An 18366-nucleotide genomic window follows, 5' to 3' on the forward strand; every position below is an offset into this window, starting at 1 on the left:
CATCAAACCCTATACTATTTTTATTATACACCAAACATCATGCATGGGGCATATCAACAACCTCATCAATTCAATACTCTTATTGTTATACTCAACCAAATTAATTCATTGAATCATTTTTTATATCAATTATCAAATATTACAAGTTTATCAGATTCATCTCTCTTCAAGATTCTCACTGTCAAGAATTTGGTACATCTTATCATGAACAACTTCAAATATATTGTTAGTTTTTTGTAATTGGATGTTGCTATTTAATGACGGAATTAATACCCACTAAAATTTATAATGCGTCAATTAGATATATATATATATATATTTTTTTTTTTTTTTGACTAAGATGGATATAACCGATTGAAAATCCGTTACCCGTGGATATGGTTATGGATAATCCCCGATGGTTAATTTGCGGTTATGGATATGGTTAATTTTCATAGTTATAGGGATGGATATATCATTTCTGTTCTCAAACCGAACCGTTGCCATCCCTACCTTGTATTCAAAAAAGTGGTTAGGATTGAGTTTTTCTCCTCAAATCACAGGTTGGTGTCGAGATTAAGGTGTCGAAATTGCCACTGGAATCCTAAATTAATGGGTAGCTGTTGGTGATTGAGAGATTGAGAGGGATGAGAGAGACAGAAGCACACCCATTTGGCCTTCATTTCCCCTTTCTAAAACCCCTAACAGCCAAGACACCAACTTGCCGATCCTCCAGAACCCCAAAATTGAGCCCATCTCTGCAGTAGCGTCGGCTCCTACTTCCCAAAACCAAAACCACACAAACCTGACCTCCATTTCTGTAACTCGGAGCTTTATCTCTTTGGGTTTTCAAAATTATAGGCTTCAATCATCTCCCCAACAAACCCAGAGCCTCCTTTTTTCCTGCTAAGCAAAAGAAAAGAAAATCAAGGAGCCACTGCAAATCGGTCTGGAAACTGGAAAGTCCAAAGGTAAAACACACTGATCTCTTTGATATTGGTCTCTACTGTGCATTTTGACAGACAAATGATAAACCCAACACATGCATGCTTTGATTTCCTTGGTAAGTTTCTTGAAATATTTGCATCTCATTAGCCTAATATTTTTCACTTTCACATCACCGGGCCAAACCTTTCCCAGGTAAGGAATTTCGTCGCGTTTGTTGAAAATATTTGCTTCCTTGCCTCTGATGCATGTGTATGTATGATGTATGTAGGTGTAATTTTGGATTGTAATGTATCACAAATTTGGGGCATGAAAATTGACATTTTTAGACTTACCCTTTGTTTGGTGGCTGAGATAATTAGGGGAAAGGAAAAGAAAATGTCAAGGATTGATACTCTAATGTGATTTTTTGGCTCCTGTTTCATATGATTTTCACTGTATGTGTGCCAGTGTATGTCTCTTCTTGAAAAATACATGTTGAAAATGGGAGAATTTTGGACATGACACGTTTAATAAGTGAGGTTTTTCTGAATGAAGATACTCTTATGATTTGTTCGTAATTTATTTTGCAAATGGGTAGGAATGTCATTCTAAAAGGGTATTGGCAGGAGGGGTGGTATAATTTGTCTTAGCAGATGCAATAAATGTGTAATTCAATTATCTCATTTTTTTGTAGCAGAATTGCATATTTCTAAATCGGAAAGGAAAAATAAGCACTATAGCAGTTCATGCAAAAATAGCATGTAAAAGAGAAGCACATGTAAAGGTTTCTAAGGTCAGTTGGCTGTTTTCTTTTAGTGTTTTCAATTTGTTCCTTTTATTCCGTCTGCAATTCTTTAATCTGTGGTTATGCATCAATTTCTCTGCTTCTTTGTAAATCTTCCAGGTCAGGATGACACACCTATCGGAGCAATGTCGGGATGTTTAGGCTTGGGTGGAGACATGGACTTATGGAAGAGGAGAAGTAGCTTAGCTCTATGTCATTATCATTATCTATTCTATGCATCTCTTTAATCTTACAACGCTCTTTTATTAAATTGCAAGATGTTGGGACAGGTTACTGGAATACAAGATTTGGAACAAAAGTTGTTGACAACACAAGAATCGAAACCAAGTGTGAAATTCACATTGAAATGACAGGTGAGAATGCTAATCATATTCTTAAAAACGGTTGGGTTTCCTAGTGAGCTCTGGCTGAAATCAAGAGGCTAAGTTTGTGATTTGGAGGTAATTTTGTAAATTTATTGAATGAAGTCATTTGTTATTTATCTTAGGTTTTTTTAGGAGAGGGTTGCGCATGATCTGTAGGTTCAATCAACCTTGCTATTTTCGTTAGAATCACAATTTAAGGTCAGTATTTCCAACATTTTTCTTTTTCTTTTTGCTGCATGTTCGTGCATGTTTGGTCTCTGAGATTTTGTTTTTAGCCATTGTTGATTTATGGTTTATGTCACCTTTGGCTACATATTGACACAGGTTTATTCTCGGCATTTTTTGTTGTTGGGCTAAGTGGTTTGGTGAGTTCAGCATTTATTATTTAATCTTCGGGACTATTTTAAGTAAAAATGAAATGTTGACATTGATATAGCATATGACACGCTTAATCCACACTCCTCTATTCGGTCTTCATGTTTCCATTAAAATACTCTGCATGTCCCACCCAATGGGTTTTTTTTAATAATGACGTAGTTAAAGCAATTATGTGCTCTATCAAGTATGTTTTGTATATAGTTGTGATAGTTGCAAGGAAATGAAATATTTGTGTAGATAATTGGTAGTTTAAATATATAGAAATAGAGAATAATTATAAATGGAGCACCTAGGATGTTTAACATTGTTTTCTTTTCCATGTAATTTTTCTCATGTTTAACATCTGCTTTTGTTTATGCATTTGATTAAGTGCTTTTTTTATTAGTGTTAATTTCGGGTTGCATATCCACAAACTAACCCTGTTAATTTTGCTTAGTGCTGAAGTATAAGTAGAACTCTCATTGCATCAACTTGAACAAACATTCTTCTACTTAGTTGCTAAGCCTATTAATTTTTATGCTCTATTTGCCTTCTCCATTTCCAGTTGAATGAATTGGTTAAAGTGTTCAACTATATAACTTTCTTTTGTGTGATCATATACTATATATCTCTGTTGTTGCGCTAGATTTAACCTTGGTTTTTTACTAATGTCGAATGGTGAACCATGCAGTGCTTTTATTGAGGAGTTTCAGAACTGGGACATGGCATGGGCTTTTGCCTGCATTATATGTCACACTTATGAGATTAGGGTTTTAGCTGTGAGGGCAAGATCAATAATTTAGTTTTGTTTGAATAACAAGATATATGCTTTACTTTGTAATTGGTTGTTGATATCTTGGGAAGACAGATCAACTAACACTGTTATGCGTAGTATTGTAGATTGGTTTTTTCTTTGTTAAACATTAGCATGTAAATATATAGTGATATCGATGAGAATATATTTTTATATATTTTGCACATTTAACACAGTTTTAAAACCCGTGGCATCGCGCGGGCTCAGTTTCTAGTAATTACTAAGTTGGGAACAATATTAGTGTTATTGAAGTGGACTTTTGGTCACAGTTCTATCATTTGAATATTTTCTTCGTGTATGTATGGGGTTGCTATACGTTTGTGTTGCTGACTTGAATTGTGCTTTCTTTATCATTATGGTAATACAGATGATGACGACGATGACTGATCAGAATCTGTTGTATCATTTGCAACAGCATGAAGGAGTCGAAACATCTTAAATATGACTGCACCAAAAGTATCAGCACGCGTCTCAGTTAAACTATTTGATGAGAATCGTGAATCTTCCAAGGATGGTTCTTAGTATACGGATGATGCCTGCAATTGGGTCTACTTTATTCAGAAATTTAAGAGTATGCTTCAACTTTTATCTGCATTTTCATTCACGATCATGCACTTGTTACATGATTATTTAGTTATTTTTGTTACTTGGAAAGGGATCAAAGATTGTTCATTGATGACGTTTAGTTCAAAATATATTTTAGTTTCTCAAGAATTTTCACAACACATCAAGAGTGAGTTTCCTTGAAATTCATATTTATAAATTCGAGTCTCCTATCACAAGTTTTTGGTCGTCAAGCTTTTTCCTCTCAGTTTGGTATTGGCCTGGTACAACTGTTTATTTATTTATAGAGATACCTACATTCTCAATTGATCAAATAACTAATCATTTGTTTAGGTTTGCTTTTAGTTACGTCCCTTGGAATTCTATTTTAATCTTACTTTGCCTCCTGTAATTTAAAGGTCACCACTTTAAACCCAGATACTTAAAATTCGTTCCACTTTGACTTGTACACTCTCTCCTCCCTGAAACTTATAGGTTGTCTCCTAAAATATGTGAGACCTAACACCCATAAGACTATGTCACGTGTGCAATCAGTTTGATTACAAATTGATGAGTTAATTTCATAATATATATTTTATCCTATTCTTAGTATGTTTTGGTAATGATTTTGGAAGAATTTTGATACATTGCTTTATATTTTCAATATAGGACATTCGACTTCCTCTAGAGCAAAACGTGATCAAACGGACGAATTTTAGAGTAATTCAATTTGGAGGACGTTTGTGTGTCTCTTGGCATGTTCTTGTAAAAATTAGGAATTTTTCTACCGAACGGTTATTTTCTGGTAATGGAATAAAGAAGTAGTGCGTTGTGTTAGAAAGTGACATTTCTTGGCTTAATTGCGAGTTTTGAAGCCCAAGATGATGGGTTCGTGGCCTTCCAGAGAAGTGTTCAGAATATTCCAAGCTTAAAATCTAGATATTTTGGGCCGGTTTTGGAGCAGATATGGGTCCAAAACGTAGCTGTGCAGATTCTAGGCGAATTTTACTGTTCAATTTAGGGTTATGTTTTCTATTTTATTTTAGTTTATTTGGTTTCCTAGTTTAATTGGAAGACCATTTTATTAGAAGGATTTAATTTATTAGGATAAATAAGCTTGGTCGGCCCTAACTTTTCTTCTTCTTCGTGCGTTCGTTGAGAGAGGAAATTTGCCAAGCGTAGAGATTTTTAAATTTTTACATTCAAGGTGTTTTCGAGCTTTTATTATTTCAATAAAGAACTTTGTGATTTTTATTATGAATATGGGTAAGTGATTCCTTTTTAGCTAGGGTGAGGCCACGAGCCTTTGCAAGAATATGTAGTTTTTTTTTTTTTTAATATACTTATGATTATGTGCATGCAGGTTTTCGAATTGTTAATCACCGGTGTAAACTATCTATCTGTCTTAGTGATTCGAGAACATTAGGATGTTTAGAAAAGTAATTTGATACAATTTTGGTCGGAGATTAGTCCTTGAAATTGAGGAATGCTTCTTGTGATTAACATGTGCAAGTTCACTTAGAATGAATACCACGTTTTAAGGGTTGATGGTTTTTCAAAAGGTTTCCTAAAATTTAATGTGTCATGCGTGTTTAGATTTAAGAAAACCTAACATTCGAAATATGCATGTATAGGTTATAAGTAATTGAAACAACTATATATATAGGATTGTTAAGGTGACGGCAGATCCCTAATGCTTTCTTAATTTGGTGTACTACAAAACTGTTTCCTTTTCCTCAATTTTAATATTGCAGATTTGTCTACTTTCTTTTATTAAATTCGTTTTTATTTTATTAGGTCATAAAATCACTCATCCCAAATATTTGCTTTACAATAATAAATTGAAATTTAGCTTGTTGCGAATTATTTAATAATTCTTGTGGATAACGACCTTACTAGAACCATTTATACTACAATATCCTTGTCATTCTTGCAAGTATTATAGGTGTTTTTAACTATTTTGCGCTTATGGTAAAATCCCTATCAAGAAAATGGCGCCACTTCTTGCAAGTATTATAGGTGTTTTTAACCCTTTTGCGCATGTGGTAAAATCCCTATCAAGAAACTGGCGTCATTATCGGGGATTATTTAAAATAATTCGTTCTAATCAGATTTTGCGTTAATTATTGCTGTATAAAAAAAATCCATTTAAAAAAAAAATATCAATTTTCGTTCTTATTGTTTTCCTGCATATTTCAGCAATCTGTGCATTACAGTACGGTGCAGATTTCAGAATTTGTGCATGGTCAGCACCTGTTCAGCAGGGTAGAAGCTCATTCTTTTTTATCCATAACCTAAGCAATCTTTAAGGAGATGCAAGGAGCAAAATTTGCAGTGAGTTCCCTTATTGGCAACTGCAGTCTTTAGTTTCAGGGGATTTTTCTGCAGTCTTTTTTTTTTCTAGGGATCTGCACAACAAATAAACAATGGCTTTTGTTATTTCAAAGGCTGGTCAGCCTTTGGGTGATTCATTGACAGCTCATGCCACTAACATACCAAGTTGCATTAGTTATCCAGAAGTTAAGGAAGGTTCTACATTCGAAATAAAGCATCACATGTTGAATATTCTACTTACATTTCATGGGCTATCAACCGACAATCCTAACATGCACGTTACAGAATTTTTAATGAGATGCAAGAATATTTTGGTGAGGGGATTTTCAACCAAATCTATTGAGCTTTGTTTATTTCCTTACCCTTTGAAAGATCAGGCAAGGAGATGGCCCCTCACACTTCCATATGGAAGCATTAGTACTTGGGGCCAACTCAGTGAAAATTTTTTAAGCAAGTATTATCCAACTTCAAAGACTCTTGACATGAGAGCTCAAATTTTATCTTTTGCCCAAAAACCAAATGAAGAATTTCACGAGGCTTGGGAACGGTTCAAGGAGACCATAAAAAAATGTCCATATTTTGGTATTGATGGTACTACTCAGATGCATATATTCTTTAGATGTTTAAATATGACTACAAAGACTCTTGTCAATGTTCCATGTGGAGGATCTTACAAAGATAAAAATGCACAAGAGGCATGTTTATTGTTTGAAAAAATGGCAGCAGATACACAACAATGGGCAATTGAGCAACCGCAATCTAGGAGCGTTTTTTAAATGTTTAATGGGTCACAAATTGAAATAATGGAGAAAAAGCTTGAAAATTTTGATGCAAAATTTGACACGCTATTACAAAGAATTCAAGATTCACAAGTTGTTGTCCAGCAGCCCATAACAACTGCCTACAGCATTTGAAGCATGACAACTCATGATTTTATGAGCTGCTCGCATAAAGATGCATATCCAGAGTTTACAGCGGAATAGGTTAATGCTTTTAATAATTTTCAGTGTCCAAGAAATGACCCATATTCAAATTTCTACAACCCAGGTTGGAGAGATCATCTTAATCTAAAGTCGGATAGAGATTAGCAGGCTAAACCATAATTTCAATAGCAGGTACAACAACATGTTGCATCACCTAAGGTTGCTTGGGAGATTGCAATTGAAAAATTAGCAAACAGTACAAATACAAGACTTGAACAGAACAGTCAAGAAATTCAAAATATGCATGCAACAATGAAAATTTTGGAACAACAAATTTTTCATTGTTGTTGTGTTCATAAATAGCACTGAGTACATTTCCTAGCCATACTGAACCAAATTCGAAGGAAGGTGTTGATTGTAAGGCAGTTAAGAGTTTTACGTTATGGGAAAAGTTATGACAATAGAGATGAAAATGGTGCTGGAACTTCGCAGGCAGTAGCACAGCAACAAACAGATTTTGGAATTTTTGCAAAATCTAATATTTTTGCAAATTTTGCCATTTTTGCAGATTCTGTGCAGCCACTAGACAGATCCGAAAATACTGCAGAAGCTGCCACATAAATTGCAAAAACTGCAAAACGTGTTTATGTGCCTCCTATGCCTTATCCCGAGAGGTTGAAGCTTAATGCTAAAGATCAACAATTAACAGATTTTATGAAGACATTGGCCAAAGTTCACATTAATCTTCCATTAATTGATGAAATAAAAAACATTCCCTCTTATGACAAGTTTTTGAAGGATGTTTGCACAAAGAAAAAGAAGTTTGCGGATTTTGAAAAAGTGATTCTAACAAAACAATGCAGTGCAATTTTATTACACAAATTGCCACCCAAGAAACAAGATTCAGGGAGTTTTACAATTTCATGCACAATTGAAAAATTCAAATTTTAAGTGTGCTTTAATTGATTTAGGTGCTAGTATTAATTTAATGCCCTTTCCTATTTTTCAGCAGCTAAGACAAGGAGAAATCAAGCCTACATCAGTTATTTTGCAATTAGCAGACAAATCAGCTGTTTATCCTAAGGGAATTATTGAAGATCTCATTATCAAGGTGGATAATCTCTATCTTCCTGCAGATTTTGTGGTTTTGGATATGGATGAAGATATGCAAACACTAATTATTTTGGGGCGTCCTTTCATGACAACTGCTCAAACTTTAATTGATGTAGAAGCTGGAACACTTACACCGAGAGTGCACGATCAGTCTGTTGTTTTTAGTTTATTTGAAGCAACTAAAAATCCAGCTGATGTGCAAGATTGTATGCGCATTGACGTGTTGGACAACATCTTGCATGCTGAAATTATGCCCCATTTAACAGCTGATCTGTTGCTGAACGTTTTGCATGGGTTTGAGAATAAAGAAACAGAAGATGAAGAGACTTTTGAGTATGTTTCAACTTTGCCAAGTGTACCTTTTCAGCAGCCACGATGGAAGCACGTTTTTGAGAGTTTGGGGGAACCGAAAAAACTGTTGCAGCCATCCAAAGTACAACCACCTAAATTAGAGTTAAAGGTGCTGTCAGAACACTTAAAATATGCATATTTGGATGCAGAATCTTCGCTGCCAATTATTATTGCGGCTGATTTATCACCAACAAAGGAAGAAAAGTTGATGTGCATTTTAAGGATTTATCAAGATGCAATTAGTTGGACTATTGCATACATTAAAGGGATTAGCCCTACAATTTGCATGCACATAATTTTGATGGAAGATGGAGTAAAGCCCACCATTGATGCTCAACGTTGTTTGAATCCAATTATGAAATAAGTTCATAATGAAGTTATGAAGCTTTTGAATGCTGGGATGATCTACCCAATTTCAGATAGTAAGTGGGTTAGTCCAACTCAAGTGGTTCCCAAGCATTCTGGAATTACAAATGTGAAAAATGATAATAACGAACTTGTGCCTATACGTTTAACTACTAAGTGACATATGTGTGTTGATTACAGAAAGCCTAATGCAGGTATTAGAAAATATCATTTTCCATTGCCATTGACTGATCAAATGTTGGAAAGATTGGATGGTCATGCTTTCTATTGTTTCTTGGATGGGTATTTAGGTTACAACCAGATTCCAGTTGCACCCGAGGATCAAGAGAAGACAACCTTCACATGTCCTTTTGGCACTTTTGCCTATAAGATGATGCTTTTCGATTTGTGCTTCAACTTTCCAACGCTGCATGATGAGCATATTTTCAAGTTTGGTTGAACAAGTAGTTGAGGTATTTATGGATGACTTTTCTATTTTTGGAGATTCTTTTGGTCAATGTTTACAGAATTTATCTCTAGTTCTTGAGAAATGCATTAAAACAAACTTGGTTTTGAATTGGGAAAAGTGTCATTTCATAGTTAAGCAAGGGATTATCCTAGGCCACTTGATTTCTAACAAGGGTATTGAGGTTGATAAGGCTAAAATAGATGTTATTGCACTGCCACCACAGACAACTATTAAAGTGTTCGATCTTTTCTTGGGCACGCTAGGTTTTGCAAACAATTCATCAAAGATTTCTCCAAGATTAGCCGACCTTTGTGTAGTTTTTTGGCTAAGGATGCACTTTTTGTTTTTTATGAGGCTTGTTTGGAGGCCTTCAAGAAGTTAAAGACACTCCTCACTACAGCACCTTATTATTGCAACCCTTGATTGGAGTTTACTTTTTGAATTAATGTGTGATTCATTAGATTATGCAGTTGGGGCAATTCTTGGACAGCGGAAAGATATGCTTGCCCATGTTATTTATTATGATAGTTGAACTCTCAATGATGCACAGCTAAACTATGCAACCACTGAGAAAGAATTGTTAGCAGTTGTTTTTGCATTAGAGAAATTTTGTTCTTATTTAGTTGGGGCTAAGGTGATTGTTTATACAAATCATGCAACTTTGAAGTATTTTTTATCTAAGAAAGATGATGGGCCTCGTTTAATTCGTTGGGTTCTTCTACTTCAAGAGTTTGACGTAGAAATCAAGGATAAAAAAGGTAGTGAAAATGTTGTGGTTGATCATTTGTCAAGGCTAATTTTACCTATTTCTGCTAAAGAGGACATGCTGCCATTAAATGAAAGTTATCCAGATGAATAGCTACTTGTTGTCCAGAGCAGTTTACCATGGTTTGCTAATTTAGTTAATTATTTAGCAAGAGGGGTAATTCATCCAGATTTTACTTTCCAACAGAAAAAAGAAATTTTTGATAGATGCAAAGTATTATTTTTGGGACGAACTGTATTTACACAAGTATTGTTCAGACCTAGTCATTTGCAGATGTATTCCACAAGAAAAGCAAGAAAGTGTTTTAAAGTTTGCGCATCATTATGCTTGTGGGGGCCATTTTGGACCTAAAATGACATCGCTAAAGTTTTGCAAAATGGGCTGTTTTGGCCTTCTCTTTTTCGGGATGCTAATATTTGGTGTAAATCTTGTGATTGTTGTCGAAGAGTGGAATGGACCATATCTGACAAGATTTACACTTATGAGACTTTAACTAGGTCCCTATCTGACAAGATTTACACCAAATATCTGGTTACTAAGGTTTATCCTTATGGGGCAGTTGACGTTACAAGCGAAATTAAGGGCAACACATTCAAGGTGAATGATCACAGGCTGAAACCATACTTAGAGTCACCCTTCGATATTGCATGTGAGTCATTGACTCTAAAGGAACTAGTGATCTGACCACTAGGCTTTTGCGACGTCTAGCTACAGACTTAAAATAAAACGCTTATTAAGAGGAAACCCAATTTTTCTAAACTCTTTCCTTATTTTATTTTTCGTTTGATTTTCAATTTTATTATTATTTTAAATTTCTAAAAGCATTTACATACCTAAGTTTTCAAAAAAATAAAAAAATAAAAAAATAATAATTTACCTGGCGCACTCAAATCTCCATAATTATGCGTTTAACATTTAATAATCAAAGGCTATTAAGTTTAAACGAAATTGAAAAAATAAAAAATTAATTAATTAATTAATCTTGCGCACTCAAATCAAACCCGCATAAATTAACTAATCTAAGGGATTTTTGAATTTTGTGAAGACGACTTCAAGTTTCAAGGAGCAAAAGGAGATAAAAATCGAGTTTCAAGTTTCAAAATCGAGAGAGAGAGAGAATCACAAGTAGATAGATACCTGTGTTTGGGTTATGGGGTTTTTGGAGAATGGGAAATTTTGTGGGAACCAGGAAAAAGTGACGAAGAAGAAAATGCTAGATGTGTTGGTTGGGGAGTGGAGTTGGCTTGGACTATTGACTAACGGGTCTATTCTTGCAAAGACTTTAGACTGAGAGTTTAAAAACAAGTGTGTTAGCCACTTAGTACTACGGTTTAGTGGTATTCCTCTTCATTTGTAAGTGAGAGTTCTTAGGTTCAATTCTCGTCAAAAACGAGTTTGAACCATATTATAGCTATCCCATTGTGAGGCTAAGGTCACCCCCCCCTTCTCCTCTTAGTGTAGATGATATCATTTGTCCAAACAAATAAAGTGTGCTATAGCATGTGGAGTGTGGAATAAAACTCCACCAAGCCATCAGTCGACTTTACCAGTGATTTTTTAGTAAGGGCATCTCTGTTATTGGTAGCATAGTTAGTAAATTACGAAATTAGTATGTGAAAAACAAGTACGTATATTATTGGACAACTTTGTTGAAATGATAATTTGGAAAACTCGGCCGTGTTTTTAATTTAATATTTGTTCACCTAAAATTTTGTTTTTCAATAACATGTTAAAAATAAGAGTAGAATACGTGAATTTTATTTATAAAATAAAAAACATGTCTAAACATGTGTATTAAACGTAAAAAGTACGTATGTACATGAATAACACATGTATCATATATTAGAGTTTTAAGAAATGTGCAATCTTTAAGACGAATGAAAAACGAATATGTATGTACATGTATAATATGCGTATTGATTCTCTATTAACAGCATATGTAAAGCTATGAAGCTTTGGTGATAGGGTGTTGTTAGGTTACGTACATTGATTGTTAATGCGTGTGTATGTGCACAGGTTATGCCAGCTCAAGGTGTTCAACTACCAACGAGAGAAGAAGAAGCGTATAGACGAATGGTTAACAACCTATCCAAGCCCCCCATGTGTTATGATTGATTAGGGAGAAGTTTAATGAGGCAGAGCTTGGTGCTTTTTGAGACAACCTACTTTGGCCACCTTCAAGGTGTGGATGAATTGGCCTTTAGTGGGCAATTGGTGCATGAGTTATCTCTCTATAGAGTGGGAAATCAACGAGTTAAAAACCTAGAGGGGCTGACCTATTTAATAGGTTGTGAATTGACCCGGTTCACAAAGAAAGACTTCTGTCTCATTACCGGGCTATGATGTGATGAGCCCCATAACATAGAGCCACAAAGGATTAGGCTGCTGAGGGAGTATTTTTCCTGGAAATTAGGGTTGGTAGGTGAAAATATCAAGGGGAGGAAAGAAAAGGGGAAAGGTAAAGCAAAGGCCATCCCAAAGAAAGTCAGCAAAAGAATATTTGTGACTTGCAGCGAGCTTGAAAGGGCGTTCAGGGAGTGCAAGAACAAGGACAATGCCTTCAAGTTAGGGCTGGTATACTTTGCCGAGGCTGTATTGATAGAGGCGAAGAACAACGTTGTTGTGAATCTAGACTACCTTGACCTCGTGGAGGATATGGATACGTTCAACAGCTTTGCATGGGGTTCCATCTCCTTTGAATAACTTCACGACAATCACTTGTTTGTTGCTTCAAGGAGAGGTACAGGTAGAATTAAGAAAGATGGGGAGGGAGATGAGGAAGAAGAACAAGAAGAAGTTGGGGGAACAAAGAAGGTGTAGCGATCCAGATGGGGCTGCAAAGGATTTTTGTATACTTTTCAGGTAATATGTGTCGATGTGAGTGAGTATTCATTTATTGACGAATACGTGCAGGTGTGGGCATACAAAAAAATCCCCAACTTGAGAAGCTCCTATGTTAATGCAAGATGGAAGATCCAGCAGCTACACCGAGAATTTTATGGTGGAAGACAACAACAACCTCCCCCACGCGACCCACCTCCCCCCCCCCCCCCCCCGGTGCTGCGCGACCTTCCCCCCCTTCCTCGCCCCCCTCGTGTCAAGATCTCGTGATTTTCAGTATGGATGGGTTTTGAAAATACTTTGAGTTTGAGATAATTTTTGGACTGGTTTTGTGGTAGATCCACCTAACCTCAGGTGGAATTTTCGTGGGTGATGGGGGATTTTTGGGAGGGGTGATGGGGGATGGGAGAAAGGGGTGGCTCGAGTGGGATAAACTGGGGCTTAAGCAGCCAATCCACAAGCAACTGCTGTTGAATATAATCGAGAGTCAAATGGTATCACTGTATTGCAACACTTTTGAATTTGGGATGACTGAAAGTACATGTGTGTGAATATTGTATGCATAAGAAATGTATTTATGATACGTGCCTTTAAATGGCAGGCTATGAGGATTGGAGAAATTGTTCTAACTGAAGCAGAGAAGAAGAAAACATACTGGACGTGGGGGGATGGTGCGGACGTTGTGATTGCTGAGAACCTGACTCCTGACACAAATGATGTCGGTGAGTTAAAAATGCAATTGAAGGAGTTAAAGGTGTCATTTGCACGGTTAGTCCACGAGATTGAGATATCAAATAGGAATTTGGTGAAGAAAGTGGAAGAGATGTCAAACGTGGTGGAGGAATTAAGGAGAGTAGTGATGGAAAAACCTATGGAGGAGAATACCGAGGAAGAAGATTAAAGGAAAAAAGATGTAGGAGAAGAAGTTGAAAAGGATGGAAAAGATGAAAAAGAGAGAGAAGAAAAAGATGAAAAGACAAAATATGAGGAGGCAAAAGAAGAGAAATGAGGTAAATAGGAGAAATGAGGTAAAAAGGAGAAAGAAAAAGGAAACATGGGTGGTCAAATTGGCGATAATGTATAAACTGTTGTGGAAAAAGAAGAAAAACTAAAAGAAGAAGAGGATGACGGTGGGGAAAAGATGGGTGATGAAAAAAGTGGTTTGGAGGTAGGGGAAGAATGGGTGAGGAGGGGTATTGATGTGGTAGAAACTAACACACAAATTAAACCCTGTATATTATGCGATCGTAGTACGAGTAAGTAGGGATCGTTCTATTCCGGAGATTAAAAGAGATGCTAATCAACACAAATTAAACTTATAAAACTAAAAACTAAGTTAAACTAACAACAAAATAATGAGGGGGAAGCTTTTGGACGAATTTAACTAAAACAAAATTAAATGACAGCATGTAAATTAAGTTGTGAATGAAATATGGATGAAAAGATAGCTAAAAGATTCTTCTCCACACATGAATCATATGCATGCAAATTGATTTCCAGTTATTCTTCCTATAAACCATGTATGACAATGCCCCAAATTAATTGTGAACAACACTAATTAACTCTCAGATTTTCCTACGTTCATTGAATTGGACTCAGCGATGCAACCAAATTATTCCTCTCAAGTTCCCTAACTATGAAAAGCATAATCGAGATACATCTCAAAGATCATTACGTTCTGTGAAAATCATAAACATTGACAAAGCATTCGTAACTATGAAAAACATGATACTCCTGCCAAGAATTTATTTAACTCAATCATGACTAGTGACTTTTACTACTTGCAAATATAAGTTCATAACGATTAGGTGAAATTCCCTAATATTCTACCATCAAATCCCTGCATGCAAACTAAGTGTGCACCCTTAATAAACATACAAGAATAAGTTCTCGATAAAGCATATAAGTAAATCGCATTCATATTTTATGAAACAATAACTGGATGTAATCAATTTATATAAAATATATGATCATGGCTTCGAATAACCTCTAGCTAAAAAGAAACTTAGTTACACATGTTCATCATAATTGAAAAGCAATCTAAAATAAACATTGAAACTTAAAACAAAGATAGAAAGAACTCTGAAAATTTCAGCAACTTCAATGGATGAATGGTAGGCATGGCACTCCTAAATCTCTGCAGGAATTTCATATATATAGTGGAAAATGGCTGAATCCAAGAAGGAAAGGGTTTTGGCATTTTTGAGTTATTTTAGGACTCTAAAAATTAGGTAGAAAGTGTTGGAATGTGATTAGGATCCCTCCTTGTAGCTGGAGATAAGATAAGATAATGTTGGATAAGATAGGATAAGATAAGATAAGATAGGATAGGATAAGATAATGTTCCTCTCCAATTAGGATTTCTCTTTCTTGTGTAATTCCTTGCCTTCCAAGCCTCAACTTTAATTTCTCAAGATTTTAGCACATGTCTAGCACCATTTAAACACCAAAAACGTTCAGCTCATATGCTATCCATGCATGCTGTCCAATCCAAGTCCAAAACTGCTCCAAATTGCTCCATTTTGCCATTTATTGTCATATTTACCAGCTAGACCTACAATAATACGAAAATAACTTAAATTACCAAAATAAATGAAAATTAACTAAGTAAATGCAAAGAAATAAGATTACAAAGTCACATAAATATGCTCCTAACAAATTCCCCCACACTTAACTTTTGCTAGTCCCCGAGCAAACCAAAGAAAACAAAACAAAACCTAAACCTTTGACCAATTGCCTCAGGGATTTCCAATCAAACATGACATGTTAAAAATCACTGCTTAATAGATTTTAGCAATCCTTACTCTTGAGCTTATACTTAACCACTGTAACCACTCACTAGCTCGCATTTAATCAATTAAAACAACATTTGAAAGTAGTAACATGCCTTAGAGAATTCACTCAATTCCTCACCGAATATACTCTCTATTTTCACACAGATTTTCTGACTACACTCCCTATACTAAGTATATGTGAGAAGATTGATGTAAACATGCACTCACATATGTTATAACAAAGAAAACACATTTTGGAATTATTAATTCAAACATATGTATGATCTCATGAATGGAATGCCACCAGGGATTCCATATGCTCGTACCAATTTCAAACTCCACATATTGAAGCACATAACAATCAAGATAAAAGTCTAAGGGTTATAATGGGGCTAAGGTATTGCCTAACAAAGAAAGGTTAAGGATAAACAAAGGTTCTTAAAGTGATAGTAAGCAAAGTAATGAAATCAACACTTAGAATGCAACTTTTGATTGCAGCACCCAACTTTAAACACAAAGTAGAGATTCGTACAACTTTATGGTCAAATTCACTTTTTTGGACCCTTCTTCAGCAACCAACACTTACGAACTCATTCTCACTTCTTTTCATCATCTTTTTCTTTTCTCCTTTTTTTCGAAGTTTTTCTTCCTTTTTTTTTTTTTCTTTTCTGTTTTCTTTGAAACATAAAACATAAGAACTACTTCACCGGATTCAAAAGAACAAATCCTTCCCCCACACTTATTTTTCTACAAATCGTAAATCAAAAGGAATTCCTAACAAGTCATGCTTCACTATTCTTTAACAAGGGTACGGATATTCCTATGCTAGGCTAGGTAGGAATAATGCAGGCTAACAAAGAAAATAAATAAGGCTCAAAGGGGTTAAACCTACAATACATATGCAAGGGATAAGGCTTTTTGGCTCTGGTGATAACTAAACACCTTTATCTTGCTATTTGTTATGCAATCAATTTTATACTTTGAATGAAACAGGCATGAGTTCTAGTATTTGGAACTAAAATGATGAAAAGCATTCTAAGTAGCAACCAAGCAAAGAAATAATGAGATCATGCAACGACTTTAGAAAACAAGAATATCACAGATTAATAACTCTCCAAACAAAGAATAGGTTCAAGTCTCACAGGGTTGTAGCGTTAGTTTGAGTTTCTTCCTTCAAGCATGTTACAAAAACTGATTTTTTTTCTCGTTATGATTACATGTGAATTCGTAAATGACAACTAGAACTAATTATTAACCAAAGAGCATATCAAACTTCCACTCATGTTTGTAACTTTCTTTAACAGTCATGCAATTAAAAACCAAATCCTCATCATTGTGTTGGAAGGTACCCTAAGACACAAACAAGCAACAAATATGACTCTTTTTGATATTTTCTCAAGCTTTTTCGATTTTTTTCTTCAAATTTTTTTATATGACACACAATGAAACACTTTAAAACCGTGAATAACAACATTAGTAGTGATAGGTGATGAAATTTGAAAAGAAGTCATGAAAAGCAATTTGTTTACCCCCCCCCTCCCCCAACACTTAAACCAAACATTGTCCTCAATGTTTCAAAAATAAACTTAAACAAGAAAGCAACAAAAGTTAACTAGCAAACAAGACTATCATGGCAAAGTAAAAACACTAAAAAGAAAGGTAAAAGAGAGCAAATCTGGTTGTAGGAGTCCGAAATTCCAATGTCTCTTTGTTTGAACACATGGGTTGCCTCCCAAGAAGTGTTTGCTTTAACATCTTCCAGCCGGACGATACTGATGTGATATAAAATAGCACACAAATTAAACCCTCTTATTGACAATTGTAGTAAAGATGTAAGTAGGGATCGTTCTAGGCCGGGGATTGCTAATCTACTTAAAACGGACTCAAAAACACAAAACTAGGCTTGAAAACACTTAACTAGACTCAAAGAACTCGAAACAAACTAAAGAGACTCAAAATAGCACAAAATAATCAAATAGACTCAAACTTGACACTAAAGGGTGATTTGGGCTAAAATTAATTTTAACTTGACTCAAAACACTTAAAAACACAAGTTTGGACAGATTCTAACTAATTTGACACAACAAAAACTTAAACAAGTTTGGCATGAAATTGGGGGAAATTATGGGTGATTGGCCAGCTAGAGGGTCCTTCTCCACACATCTTGCATACAAATCGATGTCCAGTTGCTTTCCAATAAACCATGAACCTCAACGCCCTAGATTAACCATGAACAACACTAATTAACCCTCAGATTTTCCTTAAGTCATTGAATTGGATGGATAACGCATCGGCAACCAAATTATTCTTCAATAGTTCCCTACATGAACAGTATAATAGAGATACAATCAAAGATCATTAAGCTTTGTGAAAATCATAAGCATTGACAAGGCATTCGTAACTATGAACAACATGATACTCCTGCCAGAAATTTACTTAACACGATTATGACTAGCAACCTCCACTACTTATGAATATAAGTTCTTAACAGTTAGGTGAAACTTCCTTATATTCTAGCATCAAATTCATGCATGCAAACTAAGTATGCATCCTTAATCAACAAACAAGAATAAGTTCTTAATCAAACAGTTAAGTAAATTGCATTCACGATTTATGGAATCACAACTGGAAGTAATCAATTCATATTGCAAATATGTTCA

At 35.2% G+C, this 18366-nt stretch overlaps 1 protein-coding gene, 1 long non-coding RNA gene and 1 pseudogene across 4 annotated transcripts; 2 read left to right on the forward strand and 1 right to left on the reverse strand.

The window, feature by feature from the left end:
• The first annotated feature begins 506 nt into the window (after nucleotides 1-506).
• On the forward strand, nucleotides 507-5047 carry LOC148689552 (uncharacterized). 3 transcript variants are annotated; one of them, XR_015958371.1, is made up of 7 exons: nucleotides 507-950; nucleotides 1604-1699; nucleotides 1811-2064; nucleotides 2199-2274; nucleotides 2401-2441; nucleotides 3615-3818; nucleotides 4460-5047. It is a non-coding gene; the product is annotated as an uncharacterized LOC148689552 (long non-coding RNA). The 3 variants fall into 3 exon arrangements; XR_015958372.1 differs by having other exon boundaries at nucleotides 3663-3818; XR_015958373.1 differs by lacking the exons at nucleotides 3615-3818; nucleotides 4460-5047 and adding an exon at nucleotides 3125-3422 and having other exon boundaries at nucleotides 508-950.
• Nucleotides 5048-6603: 1556 nt separating this feature from the next.
• Nucleotides 6604-6708, reverse strand: LOC137709598 (small nucleolar RNA R71; annotated as a pseudogene).
• A 996-nt stretch (nucleotides 6709-7704) lies between these two features.
• On the forward strand, nucleotides 7705-12794 carry LOC137709002 (uncharacterized). The gene is made up of 4 exons (XM_068448148.2): nucleotides 7705-7887; nucleotides 8060-8721; nucleotides 12108-12167; nucleotides 12605-12794. The coding sequence occupies exons 1-4, from the start codon at nucleotides 7705-7707 to the stop codon at nucleotides 12792-12794; spliced, it is 1095 nt and encodes a 364-aa protein (XP_068304249.2).
• The last annotated feature ends 5572 nt before the right edge of the window (nucleotides 12795-18366 follow it).

Source organism: Pyrus communis, chromosome 17 (genome assembly GCF_041283825.1).
Source record: "Pyrus communis isolate YQ-2024b chromosome 17, ASM4128382v1, whole genome shotgun sequence".
Lineage (NCBI taxonomy): Eukaryota > Viridiplantae > Streptophyta > Magnoliopsida > Rosales > Rosaceae > Pyrus > Pyrus communis.

Excerpts from the sequence above, each read along its gene's own strand:
- LOC137709002 (XM_068448148.2), top strand. The coding sequence starts at position 7,705 with ATGCCTTATCCCGAGAGGTTGAAGCTTAATGCTAAAGATCAACAATTA. Across the intron at positions 7,888-8,059 it reads AGTTTGCGGATTTTGAAAAA|CTAAGACAAGGAGAAATCAA; the intron begins GTGATTCTAACA and ends ATTTTTCAGCAG. Across the intron at positions 12,168-12,604 it reads AAGAAGCGTATAGACGAATG|CGAGCTTGAAAGGGCGTTCA; the intron begins GTTAACAACCTA and ends TGTGACTTGCAG.